This window comes from Chiloscyllium plagiosum, unplaced genomic scaffold, assembly GCF_037043375.1.
Source record: "Chiloscyllium plagiosum isolate Xiang-an unplaced genomic scaffold, Cpla_swu_hap1 HiC_scaffold_17, whole genome shotgun sequence".
Lineage (NCBI taxonomy): Eukaryota > Metazoa > Chordata > Chondrichthyes > Orectolobiformes > Hemiscylliidae > Chiloscyllium > Chiloscyllium plagiosum.
Window position 1 is genome coordinate 28,205,551 of NW_028270155.1, and position 16,009 is coordinate 28,221,559.

General features: G+C 40.8%; 1 protein-coding gene across 7 annotated transcripts in view; it reads left to right on the top strand.

The window, feature by feature from the left end:
* Positions 1-16,009, top strand: part of zfhx3b (zinc finger homeobox 3b) — a 566,603-nt gene that overhangs the window by 530,705 nt on the left and 19,889 nt on the right. For all 7 annotated transcript variants that reach the window (XM_043706688.2, XM_087995764.1, XM_087995766.1 and 4 more), the window contains 2 exons: positions 4,065-4,189; positions 6,354-6,554. In XM_043706688.2, coding sequence (XP_043562623.2) covers positions 4,065-4,189; positions 6,354-6,554 — 326 coding nt within the window. The remainder of the gene's footprint in view (positions 1-4,064; positions 4,190-6,353; positions 6,555-16,009) is intronic.

Consider the following 16,009-nt stretch of genomic DNA (forward strand, 5'->3'; position numbering starts at 1 on the left):
GTTTGCTGCAGTTCTTCTCAGACTGCAGCCTGATTTGGAAAAGGAGCACAGGTTGCAGAGAGAGGAGGAGAACACTCAAAAGAAGACCATACCATTCCAAGGGTCTTCAAGGAGCACTTCCTTAAACTTTGCTACCTCCTAACCCTGAATTCCAGCTTCAAACCAGGATCTGGACAAGATAGGAGAAAGTGAGGACTGCAGATACAGGAGGGTCAGAGTCAAAAAGCATGGCATTGAGAAAAGCATAACAGATTGGGCAACAGAACCAACCCTCCAAGTCGGCACAGACCTCTTGATCTGACCTACCTGTCCATCTGCCTTTCCACCTATTCATTCCATCTTCCCACACCAACCTATTGCAACATCGTCCTACCTGCATCCACCTATTGCCATCCCACCTATCTTTCCCCCAACCCCACCATCAGCCCCCATATATCTCTCAGCTCCCTTCCCTCTCTATATTCTTACGCCCGAAACATTGACTCTCCTGCTCCTTGGGCACTGCCTGACCTGCTGTGCTTTTCCCAACACCACGGTTTCCAACTCTGACATCATTGTCAAGGTAACTATTACTCTCCATTTCAGTGGCAGTGAATCCTTCCAGGCAAGAGCAGGTGACATTTCTCAGTCCAGTGATGACAGGGGTCCTGTATGGGAGGAAGGCAGATATTATTATTTTCTCACTGATCAGAGAGAAGCAGAAGGAGAGAGCACATTGATCGGTTTGGCTGGCAGAGTTCTCAATGATGCATGGTGCAATTGACTGCAAGTGAGTGACTCTGAGTGAGTCAAAGGGACATCGGACTTCTGAGCAGGAGTCGGCTATGTGGCCCTTGCAGTCTGCACTGCCATTTGATAAGGTTGAGGCTGGCTGACATAAGAACAACTCTACTTAAGTCTGCCTCCTGTAACCCTTAACTGCCTTGTCTATCAAAATCTATCTTTCTCAGCCTTAATTAAGTTCAATGGCACGGTCTCTGATGTTTTCCAGGAAAGAGAATTGCAGGACCAAAAGATCTTTAAGAGACAATTCTCTAATCTCAATTTTAAATGGGAGACATCTTATTTTAAAATATGTCTCTTAGTTCTAGTCTCTCCCACAAGGGGAAATAACTTTCCAGTATTCACTCTATCAATGTCCCTCAGGATCATTTATGGTTCAACAAGATCACCTCTCATTCTTCTAAACTCCAATGCACGTAGGCTCAATCTCTGTTTATAAGATAATTTCTTCATTCCAGGAATGTGCTGAGTGAACTTTCTTTGAACTGCTTCTTTTGCAAATAAAGACACCAAAACTGTACGCAGTATTCTGGATGTGACCTCACCAGGGTCCTGTGCAGCTGCAGTAAAACTTTTCCATTTTTATATCCCACTGGCCTCGCAATTAACAACAACATTTCATGTGCCCTCCAAATCATTTGCTGTTACTGCACGCTGTATCCATGCACAGTGCATTCAGATCCCTCTGATTGAGTGAATCCTCCAGTATTCCTCTGTTTAAATCATATATTGCTTTTGTATTCTTTCTGCTAGTTCACAAATTCATATTTCCTACACTAAATGCCATTTGCCAATTTTTTGTCTATTACTGCAGCCCATTATATCCTTTGTAAACTCCTTACCTCTCTTGACCATGTATTTTTCTACCTGTCTTATTCTGATCAGTAAAGGCTACCACCATGTGTTCCGTCCCTTGATCCAAATCATTAATATAGATTGTAAATAGTCGCATATTTAGAGGGAGATGCTCCTTAACTACTTAGACTATCATTCTGTTAACATCCAATCATTTATGTGACCTCCATGGCCCCTATCATGAGCATGTAGGCTTTGTCATCTTCACAGGCAGTTTTGGGAGGAAGAAGAAGGATGTATGCATTCTAGTTTCAGGCAGGTTTTCCATGAGTAGATGTACTCAGACTTTGTTCCTTTGACATGTGATCTCCATTTCACATGCCCTGCAATTCTCCATCTTTCAGTCTCACAGGCAGCATTTTATTGAAAGAAATGGCAACAACAAGAATACATTTATAATACCTTCACTAATGCATACAACAATGAAATTCCACCCTTTTGGCACCTTTCTTAAAAGTGCCTTTGCCTGCCCCTTGCCTACCCTAAGTGACTGCAGAGTGGATGGAAAGCTGCTGATTGTGATTGAGGTAGCTTCACAGGACAGTGTTGAGTGACTCTGAGCTCTGTGGGCCCAGCTTCTGAGAATACCACATTGTTGCAGCTCATTTACACCTGATGACTCATCACTAGGGGATCTTGTATACTAGTGGCAGGTATCACTGTCTGAGCTGATGGTTATGATCATCAAATCAAGTTGTGGTGCTTTTTCATCAGAGGTCTGTAATTGTTCTCAATCTTCACTATGAGACTGCAGTAGCTGGCCCTCTTGGCCATTTGAAGAGGAGCATTGGGGGTGAGTGAAATGGGGATAGGCAAGAAGCAGGAAGTCCACAGTTTCACAATCTGTAGCTTGCAAAAGGCTTGTCAGTGGCATAAGGCATGAAGATACTGTTATTCTGAACATTCTGAGTAATACCAGATTTAACATCTCAAAGGCACTTAGGGATGGGCAACAAAATTACATCGGTGAGTAAAAAAGAAGTAACAACTGGCCCCACGTCACAAGCATCATCTCCTCTCTGCAGTAATGGACTTCCATTTCTTGTAGGAGAGATGGAAGATGTCAGTGAATGGCCTGCAAAGTGTTTGAGTGACATACCCGAGACAGGAGAATCACTGGAGATATGTGGAAGTAACTTAAGCTAGCAGCATTGTTATGTGTATGAAGAGAAAATGAAATATCTGAATGGTAAACATTTCCTGATGATTGATGAGTGTCACGATGAGGATAAGGTACATTAAGCTGAGTGATATGTTGGTGGAACAGCGAACAGGAGATTTAGATACCCAACACTTTCACTGATCTTGGAGATCAGTGTTTCCACCTGACACTGCAGGTGAACTCTAAGAACGGATTTCCCTGGCTCCCTGCTACTATTCTCTTCCTGCTGTGTCTAGAGTATCTCTTGGCTGCCTTGAGAAACAATGGAGTGTTTCCTCCAGTCCCGCTCCATCACTAATCCCTCCAGTGCTTTATAAGAAAGCCCAGAAATTGTCTTTTCTGCCTGTTGCTCAGTTTGTTGTACTTTTCCTTCCACTCAAGTCTTTCACAGAGAGATATAGTAGCAGCTGTTGCAAGAATCTTTAAGGGAGGCAGGCTACCTTTCAGAGGTCTTGGCTAGCTGGAACACACCCTGCTGGGCCACCTGATGAGTGTGTACCATGAATCACACAGGGCTGCTGAAGCCATTTAGCTGAGCTGGCAACTCAAAGTCTAGGTGCCATGTATTCCCAAGGGGGTGATCATTTATCACAATCCAACTGAAACCTAGTTTCTTGCCCAGAAACTTTATTGCAAAGGCCCTACTAGTTACAAGTCTCCAATTGCAATGTGTTGCATTACTACTATCTGGATTATCATCAACCAGGTTGAGTTTAGAACTTATCATGAACTCTTACATCTGATTAATTCAATATTCTGCGAAGGAGAGGGGAGTACTTTGGCAGCATGTTTATCATAAAAACTAAATTGACTTGAATGTGTGAAATTGCAGGTCTCATAATTCAGTTTAATGAATGTGAGTGTATATGTGCACTTATGTACTGTTTTTGACAATTTCATATTGCGATATCTATAAATAAATTAAGTGTTAAATTCGATTAATGCTTTACTTATGAAGTTTGAGCATAGTGCATGCTGCAGAATACCTCATTTTTGCTATTAATTATGTTATTTCATGGGTTAAACTGTATCTACTACTAGAAATTGGCCCCAATTTGAAAGAAATCGGCCGACAATCAAAATTAGTTAGGATCTCAGCACATCCAATGAAGAAATGTTTAGGTTTGTTTTGAGAAAACCAAAACTTTATATTGTATCTTCTTAGCTGGTAGATTATTTTTTCTATGCTGACACCACATAGGTGGGATTGATATGGTCTTATGTAATCATTAAATTGGATGGCTCAAATTCCCTTTGTTTGCAGTACCTATAGGAGACAAAGAACAACAGGACTCAGCAAATGCAAAACGACCATCGCTACCAGGAAGCATGGAGTTGCCTCTTTCTTCGAAAAGACCACGGACAGCGGAAGAAACAAACACAGAGCAGGTATTTCTCAAAGATACTCATAACTCTGAAATCATTATTCTTCAAGTTACCACAAAATAATTAAACTATCTAGCCTGAGTACATTTTCATTAATTTCTATATAAAAAATCCATGTGCAAGTTTATTTTTACCATACAATTGTTACAAGTTGTCGTTTAATGTGACATTTCAGACACCTTTCATTCAGAAGGAGCTTCAGTGCCTGATGTTTCCAGTTTCAATTATGCAGTGCTTGTCTGATGCATTTTAACTCCCCATTCCCCAACATCAATTATCTTAGTTCAGTTCCTTCTTCACACAGTGACATTCTTGGCAAAGTACCTCCTTCTTGAGGAGCCTGAATGCCATCCACTGTTGACCATGACATCTTTTTAGTACTCATAAATGATTTAGGCGATCGTTCAACATTCTGTTGAAAAGGACATTTGAGAAATTTGAAAACTGGAAGAAGGATGTCGAAGTGACTCCATTGGCAACTGAGAGGGAAGGGGGATTGGTTGGTATTTACATGTAGACCATTCATCATATTCATAGTGATTTAGGTGGGGGATGGGAATATATGGTAGCTTGTGGTGTGCAAATTTGAATTATTGTTTCCCTTTTGGATGCTGATAAACTTGAAAGACATCGCCAATATTTTGTGGTTTTACTGTGTATTCACTGCATTTGCATCTTAGAATTATCTTAAATACCTTTTAACACATTATGGGCAATTAATTCATGTAGTTGGACATGAGATCACTGCTCCTCTTGCTTTAGATGGATCTGTGAAGTCCCAGGGAACTACAGAGGAACCTCGATTACCCAGTGGATACGGGAGTGCAGTATTTCGTTCGGTTAATCAAATTCCGAATAATTGAATGCCCGATAACATAGTTTAGCCGAGCATCGGACCTTGTGATCTTGCAGGATAATCTAATATTCGGATAATCAAGGTTCCTCTTATTTGAAGGACAGCAATGAGTTCCACAAAAGTCTAGTCAAAATTTCTCTCTGAATCAACAATGGCAGAACCTCACTATTCAATTTTCTGTGCAAGATACTTTCCACCTTTACTACTTAACAGGTCACTAGATTTGCTCGTAACTCATTTACTAAAAATTAAAAGTGATTTAAAGAAAAATATGGAAAATTCTAGGAAGGAATCTGAGATAACATGAGTTGACGAGCTGGCTTTAACTGTTTACACCAGACGGTATCGGTGTTGCAATGTTGGTATATTCAAGACTTGAGTTCAATACATTTTGATCACTGTCTGAATCAGGATTATAGTTCTGGCTTCCTCATATTATTTGGAGTAAAGCAGCACTCACCTGTGGTTCAACGAATAATTGACAAAAAAAAAGCTGGCTTCTGAGCAGAGAAATGAGGAAGAAGAGATGCTCAAAAGGCTACAATCAGAGGAGCACAAATATATCAGAGGGTTCAATTATTAGAGTAGATTAAAGAAATAGGGAGAGGCCATGGAAAGACTTAAATACAAGAATAAGGATCTTAAACTCAGGGTATTTCTTATGCAGTAACTTGTTTGGGTCCACCAGCAATGGGCAATGAGTGAAAGGACCTTATTGCAATTTAAGATCTTTTGATGACTTTAAGTTTATGGAGTATAGAATGTGGAAGGTCAGCTAGAAGTGTATTTGAATATTCAGGTTTAGAGTTGAGAAATTTACAGGAAGAATATTCTTCCCTGGGAAACTGTGGTCCAACATGAGCAAGTGCCTTTAGGAGTGGAGGAAAGAAAATGAAAGACAAGGAAAACACAGTAAGACATAATTGAGAAACAATTTAAAAACATACTGTGGGTGACACCGGAATTGCAATGGTGATACATAATGCTGAAGGAAGGTGCAGACAAATCTAGATGTTTCTCAGCAAAAAAAAAAGATATTTGGAAAGATTTGACCAAAATTTTCTCATGTTCTTCCTGGAAGCTTGTATCCAAACAGCATTCATAACAGAGCAGGAGCATCTTTCCCCATTAGGGTGTTGGATGAATCTTTTGGATATGGAGGGAATGGGGTAACTATGGGTGGTTGGAAAAGAGAATTTTGAGGCAAAGACAAGATTTTAAACATCTCCAGTCATCTAAACTGTGTGCAACTATTTGTAATAGTGTTGTAGAATGTTTAAGAGTTATGTTTTTCCCCAATTTTTCCCACAGATGTACCAATGTCCATACTGCAAGTACAGCAATACTGACGTAAACCGCATCAGGATGCATGTATTATCTCAACATTCCGTGCAGCCCATGCTGCGCTGCCCTCTCTGTCAGGACATGTTGAACAACAAGATCCACCTACAGTTACACCTGACTCACTTGCACAGTGTGGCACCTGACTGTGTTGAAAAACTCATTGTGGCAGTAAGTGTCTAAACCATTATACGCGAAATTAATATGTAACTTCAAACTGTCTCGACCTCTCTCACCCCTCCCCAGAGGCTCATACATATGCATCAATACTCAGGCTATATTAATATGTCTGTTTAGTGCAGTAGGTTGAAATAATAAATCTTTGAAACATAAAGCTTTAATAGCAAAGACAGAAATCTAAACTATAAGATACATTTCTGTCTTTGGTGTTGCACTTTAGAAGTGAGGAGATGTTCCCATTATCTGAAATAACTAAAGCACTGCAGTAATGCAACACGCACATTATGCAATATCTAATGTTTCAGACATGCATTTTTCCATTAACCTGTATTTCAACTCAAGAATTAGGAAGATTCAGGGTAGAAAGACAGATGAAAGGTGTCCCTTACCAGTGCTATCTAATGTCTGTGCTTAATTGGCTGGAGCAGGAAGTTCCACCTCAACGTTAATTTGATTAGCCAAGTACAGGAGTCAGTCATCAACAGCAACAAAAGAGACAGTTTCAGATCACAGTGATTGTCTAAACCTATTTATCAATTTCATCTTAACAATGAGGAGATTTAAGAGTATTAGCTGTAAAGAGAAGTCAGAGCTGCAGAGTGGGTAACTCAGTGGAGCTTCTAGTGCAGCGAGAATTGTTGGAAATTCCATATTTCAGGCTTGCATATACCTGCATGAGTCGGTTCTGTTCATAAAAGGGAAAATGTAATAAAATGTTAACAGATTTGTTTGTCTAATTGAGAAAGTATAAATTTTATATTAATCACCTTCTATTAATTGTTACTGATTTTGTTACCTCACTGTAAGACAGAGCTTCAGTACAATTGTTTTTATAATGCTGTAGCTAAATGGTAAACTGTATATATGGAAATATGGCTATTTGGCCTGCATATTCTGGTGTGAAGTGATTTACTTAAAACAGTCTAATTGGGCTTTGTGCAGCTACTGTGGAATAATCAGTGAAGTGCTTTTGCAGCAATGGAAATGTCAATTAGCGAATGACAATGCAGGAGTCTCAGACAGAATGAGTGTGTTTTGTAAACAAAAGGCTCAGGTATACAGTCATATGGTGACACTCTCAGATGACTTGTGAGGTGAAGTTTTAAGAACTAGTGCAAAGTGACAAAATAATGATAAATCTTGTCAGTACCTCTAAAGGCAACTAGATCACTCGTTAGTTTGTGAGTTTGGGAATTTAAAAGGTGTTGCATATGTGTAACATATACTTTGAACTGAAAGGAAAATGCGAAATAAATATATTAAAGAATTCTGTGCTTGTAAAGGGGAAGCCCTGCTACTCTAAGACACTGTAAGTGACCTCTTAACTCAGAAAATACATTTAGGCATTCAACGTAATACAGCATTGTATTTGTCAGATAGAGAAAAAGCAGCTTAGTTGATGATTTGGCAGTCAGATTTTCAGATGGTTGTTGTTATGGTTACTGTTTCCTGCTTATGCTGCAGAGCTCCCGGCATTACTAAAAGTCTTCAGCAACTCCTTTTAATGAAAGTATGCAGTACACTTAATCCACTTGCCTGCATGTGAGCTCTCCAAGGCCTCAAATGATATCCCTGAACCATATATGACATGTTTAGAATGTTCCAGTTTTTTTAATAAGAATAATACAAACCTTCTGGGAGCTCATTTTTTCCCTGCTTTGTTCCTTCCTTCGTAACTCTGATTGTACATTGCAGACAGTTTCAGTATCAATATTCAAAAAATAAACACTACAAAAAGACAAAGAAATCATTCAACAAGAAAACGAAGAGAGCGCTACTTTTACAAGATTCTTTAGTTGAAGGAGTATTAATTGATTAATGGTTGTGATTCTGAGATATACATTGGGATTTTCATTCTTCAGCAAAACATTTTAGCTTTGATAATTAATAATTTGAAAACACTATTGCTGTTTTTATCTCTAAAATACAAGTGCAGTGCACCTTAAAGCTAATGTATTTCTTCATGAAGTACATTTACCTTTCAGCCTGAAGGCATACATAATGCAGGATGCTTGTACCGCTGCATTAGCATCTAGAAAGATCAACCAATGCATCGACCCCCCCAAGCTGCGAAATGCAATATGTAGCTAAATTGGAGAACTGCTGAATTTTTTTCTTGCTATTTATAAAATATTGAATGAATCTCTGCAACATTCACTTTTTTATACAGCTGTGATAGCCTCACTGCTTCCTGCATATGACTCTTCTGTAGCTAGCCACAAACCCATTGTGAGTGTGCCAAGTTCATTGAGATAGTGGGCAGAACAAACTAGTAAATAAAAATGGATCATCCCAGCCATCTTCTTTGTGAACTCACACGTTTATTTGCTGTTTCTGTCATCTGCGCTGGGAACTATGGTACCAAGACAACAATACAACAACATAAAATCCATTACAGTGTGATGTGTTTAGTACATTACAGGTAGCCTAAAAACTAGTAACAGGAAAGTGATGTTTATCATATCAAATTGAGTTCATCAGATTTCAAAGGTAAATATTGCTAATTTGGTCAAAAAATGTAAGAGCAAAGCAGTTTGGTGCCATATAGTTTTATGATTCATTGTCTTACAGCCACAGTATAGTCCTACAGTTGGCAGTCATTGAGCAATATGTTAGAATAATAGATAGATTGACTAAAAACTGGTGGTGTGCATCATGCTCCACAGCTCTTACATTGAAGTTCAGTTTAACCTTATGATGCCAGAACTAGACCAGTAAAATAGCAATTGAGCAACAGATTAATTTTTGTTAACTTATTAACTTTTATTCACATTGTAAATTAAATAAATGCCATCTCAGCAACATGGAAATCTTAGCTCAGAGATCTGGGCTTGAAATCACAGAGGTCCCTCCATTGGGAACTTTTATAATTAGCAGCAAGTCATGTTAAGAACAGATGAGAACCTGCCAGTCATTTATCACTTCCTGTAATATTTAAGCATGCTTCATTTGAGTTTATCCAGATAGCATTTGAAGAGTCCTCTCTACCCACTTTTCCAATTGAGGAGCATAGGGCAGATGCTAATTTGTTTGGAAAGATAAACTGAAGAGATAAAATCTTTGAAATTGCACACATTCCAGCTATGATTGAGAATCCAAACTAAATTAATATCTGTATGTTTCACCAAACAGATGTGTGGGTATGTAGGGTGCTGGAAGAATGAGGAGTTTAACTATCAATCTGTTTTAAGATTGTCAGCCTTCATATAGCTTTAGCATGTATGTGAACCAGCCTCTACCTCACTGAGGCCAGGCACTAACTTGTTGACACCCCTTTCTACTATCCCCTTGATTGTGATCTGACCTCTCATCACCAAACCATCATCTCCAACCTCATCACCTCGGAAGACCTCCCATCCACAGCCTCCAAGCTGATAGTTCCCCAACCCCACCCCACCTGTTTCTATCTCCTACCCAAAATTCATAAACCTGACTGCCCCAGTTGACCGATTGTCTCTGCCTGCTTCTGCCTCACTGAACGCATCTCTTATTTCAACTCCATCCTCTCTCCTTTGGTCCAAGAACTCTCCACCTATGTTCGGGATACAGCCCACACCCTCCATCTTCTCCACGACTTTCAATTCCCTGTCCTCCAACACCTCATCTTCACAATGGACATCCAGACTCTCCACAATGTATCCCTCATGAGGAGAGCCTCTAAGCCCTCTGCTTCTTCCTCTCCCACAGACGCAAACAGTCCCCCTCCATCAACACACTCATCCACCTTGGTGGAACTGGTCCTCCCCTGAACAACCTTTCCTTTCAATCCTCCCACTTCCTACAAACCAGAGGAATTGCTATGGGTACTCTCCTGGTTCTGAGGTGTGTCTGATATGTGGAACAACTCCGTTTTCCTCCGCTAAATTGCTGACCGTTTCAGCCCTGCCTAATGCTGCCAAGAGGAGGTTGAACAGTTCATCTACTTCACCAACACCATCCACCCTGACTTCAAATTCACCTGGACCATCTTTGACACCTTCAAGATCTCTCCACCTCCATCTCCAGCGACCGACTCAGCACCGACATGTATTTCAAACCCTCAGTTACACCCCCTTCCAACCCCCTTCCTACAAAAATGTGACCTATACTTCCAATTTCTCCACCTCTGCCATATCTGCTCCCAGGATGAGCAATTTCACTCAAGGACATCCCAGATTCCTCCTACTTCAAGAATCCTTCCCTCGTGATCAACGATGCCCTCAACTGCGTCTCATCCATTTCCTACACCCCTGCCCTCAAACAAACCCCCCAACCACAAAAAAGATAGAGTCCCCCGGTCCTCACATTCCGCCCCACCAATCGCCAAGTCCAGCATATCATCCTCCGCCATTTCTACCACCTACAATCTGACCCTACCACTAAAATGACATTTCTCTCCCCATCCCTATCCACTTTTCACACGGGCCATTCCCTCCGTGACTCCCTTGTTAGGTCCACACTCCCCACCAACCTCTCCTCCATACCTGACATCTTTCCTTGTGGCCACATGAGGTGCAAAAGCTGCCCTCACACCTCCCCCCCTTACCTCCATTCAAAGCCCCATGACCAGCAGAAATTCACCTGCATTTACTCTAACCTGATTTATTACATCTGCTGCTCCTGATGTAATCTCCTCTATACCAGAGAGACTGAGTGCAAAGGCAGGGACCAGTTCAGGGAACATCTGTGGTCCATATGCTCCAATGAACCCCACCTTCTGGTTGCCAGCCATTTCAACTCCCTCTCCCACTCCCTTGGTGCCATGTCTGTCCTGGGCGTCCTTCGCCCAGGACGGACAAAATGAGGCCACACACAAACTGAAGGAAGAACACCTCATCTCCCGCCTTGGGAGCTTACAACCATATGGCCTTAACATAGAGTTCAGCAGCTTTAAAATCTCCACATACCTCACCTCATCCCAGGTCCAGCCCTCCCTCCGTGCCCAGCCCCCTTGACCTGACCTAACCTGCCCCTCTTCCTTCCACCATTCCCACTGACCGATCGCAATCACCTCCTACCTGCATCCATCTGTTGCCATCCCACTACCATTCCCCCAGCGCCCCCCCCCCCCCGTATTTATTTCTCAACCCCCTCTCCCCTCCCCAGTCCTGCTTAAAGGTTCCAACCTGAAATGTCAGCTCCCTGCTCCTCTGATGCTGCTTGACCTGCTGTCTTTTTTCCAGCTCTATATTTATCGACTTAATACATGTATGTACACATATTCATGATTAAATAATCCCTAATTCCAAGGCTGTTCATCTGAAAAAAACTTTAGATTTCTGAAATCTGTATGAAAAAAAATGTTATTTCTTTAAGTACTATGCATAAAGGTATTCTTTTGTCTGTCTTGCTCAAATGCAGGTAATGAAGATGATCATGCTTCATTAAACAGGAGCCCTGTGAGATGACAGCCATTTTGAACTATGTTTGCCAATTAAATCATCCAAATTAAAAGTGACCTTGGGATTTCTCTGTTAGTTGCCAGCTGATAACTAAAGAATCAGTTTTTTTTAATTCTAAGTAAATCAATTCCTAAATGTAAATGAGTGTGGGACAAATACTTTCAAAAAAATGCTTAACCTCTTCCAGTCCAAATCATTTACTAAAATAAGGATATTGTATACTGAATGCCAATTGTGGGAATTGCAGCAGGGGTTTGTTCTATTTATCATTTAATTGATCATTAAGTTTAGTAGTGTGCATAAACCTGCCATGAATTGATTTACAAGAACAGGTTCCTATGTTAGGTCGGTCTACCTAGATTGTAATTCAAGAAATTACATTGCCTTTATAAATACTCCAGCCTTTCATTAAAGTTTGGTGGGACAAGAACTCAGACCTTTTGGCCCAGAGAAAGGCACGCTACTGCTATACCGCAAGACCCCTCCTATTAGTCTCTTCAGTATGTTCATTATCTTTTATTTCAACAAATACAATGATAAGTAACTAAAATAATCTATAGTACAAATGGGGCAAGCCTAATGTGTAGGTTTCATTACTGAATTTAGTTCATAAAGATTTAACAATATAAATATCTCCAATGATACCAGAACAATGAGTTACTGGTGAGGACTTTGCCCACTAGGCAGTAACAGATGGAGATTTGAGGCTCCTATCCGTCTATTTTCTGACCACGACTAGAGCCCGTATAGTCCAAACTGTCAAATTCAGACACTGGTGTATAAGGTTTGCTGCCAACGCTGAAGAATGTCCATTTTCCACTTGAGTGCCTTTTGACTTTCTCTATTCAATAGAAGACTTCTGCTTACTTTCCACTCTGTGAAGTGGTTGTTGTTAGCAGCCTAGCCTATGATACTGTCACCATTGCAGCTTGTAAAGGCTTCTTCAGTGACCACTGAAGTGCAAATAGTGAAAGTATAACTGGGAGGGGGAGCTTTCAAGTCGTGGCATTCACATGTTCATTGCCTTTGGCTACTTCCGGAGACGGACGTCTGCAATTTATGACAAATGATGAAAGAATTTTCCAAACCACTGCTCCTGATCACTATTTGGTGAAACCTCCGAGAAAAAGTACTGGTGGGAATGTTAAATGAGGATTGGGTCAATTATGATCCCATGCATGCTCAAGTAGCTTGCTGAAATCAATCACCTGGGCTCACACAGGAGAAAGGATCATATTAGTGAGGTAGAAAAAAGGCACTAATACCCCTGGTTTCACACTGCAACAACACTTCATCAGGAAAACAGAGAAGGGTATTGAATGGATACTTGCACTGGAGACACAATCCCTTTAAGCATATCATGGAATAATCAGATGGTGTTACATTTTTGTTTCCATCCCATATATCAAAGCTTTAAAATGATTTTGTTCCAAACTTAATAAACTTATTCAAGTTACCAATTTCAGTTCTTGATTTTAATTTAAACAATATCTATGGATAAAGTAAATAAGTTAATATGGTATTTGGCAGATTCATTTGTGTCAGGTAGTTTACAGTTTCTTAATTTCCTGTCAGAAATACAAGCGTAGCAATTTAATTAGATTATTAAAAATGTGCATATGAATTATTTTATATATTGATATCAGTGGGTAAAATTCTGGGTTCACTTTGATAAAAGCCAACTTGAGGATAGACAAGTCCCCCGGGCCTGACGGGATATATCCTAGGATTATGTCGGAAGCAGGAGAGGAAATTGCAGAGCCGTTGGCAATTATCTTTTCGTCTTCACTGTCAACGGGGGTGGTACCAGGGGACTGGAGAATGGCGAATGTTGTGCCCTGTTCAAAAAAGGGAATAGGGATAACCCTGGGAATTACAGGCCAGTTAGTCTTACTTTGGTGGTAGGCAAAGTAATGGAAAGGGTACTGAGGGATAGGATTTATGAGTATCTGGAAAGACACTTCTTGATTAGGGACAGCCAGCACGGATTTGTGAGGGGTAGGTCTTGCCTTACAAGTCTTATTGAATTCTTTGAGGAGGTGACCAAGCATGTAGATGAGGGTAGAGCAGTGGATGTAGTGTACATGGATTTTAGTAAGGCATTTGACAAGGTTCCCCATGGTAGGCTTATGCGGAAAGTCAGGAGGCATGGGATAGAGGGAAATTTGGCCAGTTGGATAGAAAACTGGCTAATTGGTCGAAGTCAGAGAGTGGTGGTAGATAGTAAATATTCAGCCTGGAGCCCATTTACAAGTTTAGTTCCGCAGGGATCAGTTCTGGGTCCTCTGCTGTTTGTAATTTTTATTAATGACTTGGAAGAGGGAGTCGAAGGGTGGGTCAGTAAATTTGCAAATGATACCAAGATTGGTGGAGTTGTGGATAGTGAGGAGGGCTGTTGTAGGCTGCAAAGAGACTTAGATATGATGCAGAGCTGGGCTGAGGAGTGGCAGATGGAGTTTCACCCTGTCAAGTGTGAGGTTGTCCATTTTGGAAGGACAAATAAGAATGCGGAATACAGAGTTAACGGTAGGGTTCTTAGTAAGGTGGAGGAGTAGAGGGATCTTGGGATCTATGTTCATAGATCTTTGAAAGTTGCCACTCAGGTGGGTAGAGCTTGTAAGAAGGCCTATGGTGTATTAGCGTTCATTAGCAGAAGGACTGAATTCAAGATTCGTGAAGTGATATTGCAGCTGTATAGGACCTTGGTTAGGCCACATTTGGAGTACTGTGTGCAGTTCTGGTCGCCTCACTTTAGGAAAGATGTGGAAGCTTTGGAGAGGGTGCAGAGAAGATTTACCAGGATGTTGCCTGAAATGGAGAATAGGTCGTACGAGGATAGGTTGAGAGTGCTAGGCCTATTCTCATTGGAACGGTGAAGGATGAGGGGTGACTTGATAGAGGTTTATAAGATGATCAGAGGAATAGATAGAGTAGACAGTCAGAAACTTTTTTTCACGGGTACAACAGAGTGTTACAAGTGAACGTAAATTTAAGGTGAAGGGTGGAAGGTAGAGAGGGGATGTCAGGGGTAGGTTCTTTACCCAGAGAGTGGTGGGGGCATGAAATGCGCTGCCTGTGGGAGTGGCAGAGTCAGAATCATTTGCGACCTTCAAGCGGCAATTGGATAGGTACATGAATGGGTGCTTAAACTGGGACAAATGTTCGGCACAACATCGTGGGCCGAAGGGCCTGTTCTGTGCTGTATTGTTCTATGTTCTAATCCATGTTAGATGGATCACATGAGCACCTAAAAAGCAAAATTTTGACTACTGTCCCATTTTAAAATGAGGAGTTAACCTTTGTGTCAACTGTGTCCATTGGAAATGAAATGAAGGTCTTAACGCGGAGTAAACAAATGGACCATATATTGTAAATAAGACTCCAGTATGATTTTAGCTGAGTGGACCAAATCCCTATATAGGGACAAGCCCACAGTGGAAACCTTCGTGGATGGGTTTCAAATTCTGGCTGAGGTGACTGGAAACTGAAAATAAAAAGGTAATCACCTGAGTATTAGGATAATAAATCCATGTCTTTGAAGCAAAAGCAGGCCTTTCAGCTCACCGAGTCTGCTCTGGTTGATCTGTTCATCCTCAACTCAACTTTCCTGCCTTTTCCCCATAACCCTCGATTTCCTTACTGTTAAAGTTCTGTCTATCTCGGCCTTGAATGTGCTTAATAACTGAGCCTTAACAGCCCTCAGTGGTAACAAATTCCACAGATTCACTGCTCGCTCAGAGAAGAAATTTCTCACCTGTCTTAAAAGTGCAACCATTGCTCGGAGATTAGATCCTCTGGTCCTAGACTTTCACACAAAGGAAAACAACCTTTCTGCATTAACTCTGTCAAGTCCCTGAAGAAACCTACATGTTTTAATAAGCATCTCTATGTGAATACAGTTAATTTGTTTACAAGGCAGTTCCGAGTTTGGTCATTACTTTATTTCTAATTTTTTCCCTTGCTCACATAAATTAAGCACATATGACTTTTCATAGTTATTATTGTTATTATTGACTCATTTCTTTGAGTAAATGAAATATTGAAGGAGGGGAACAGCAAAAGCTT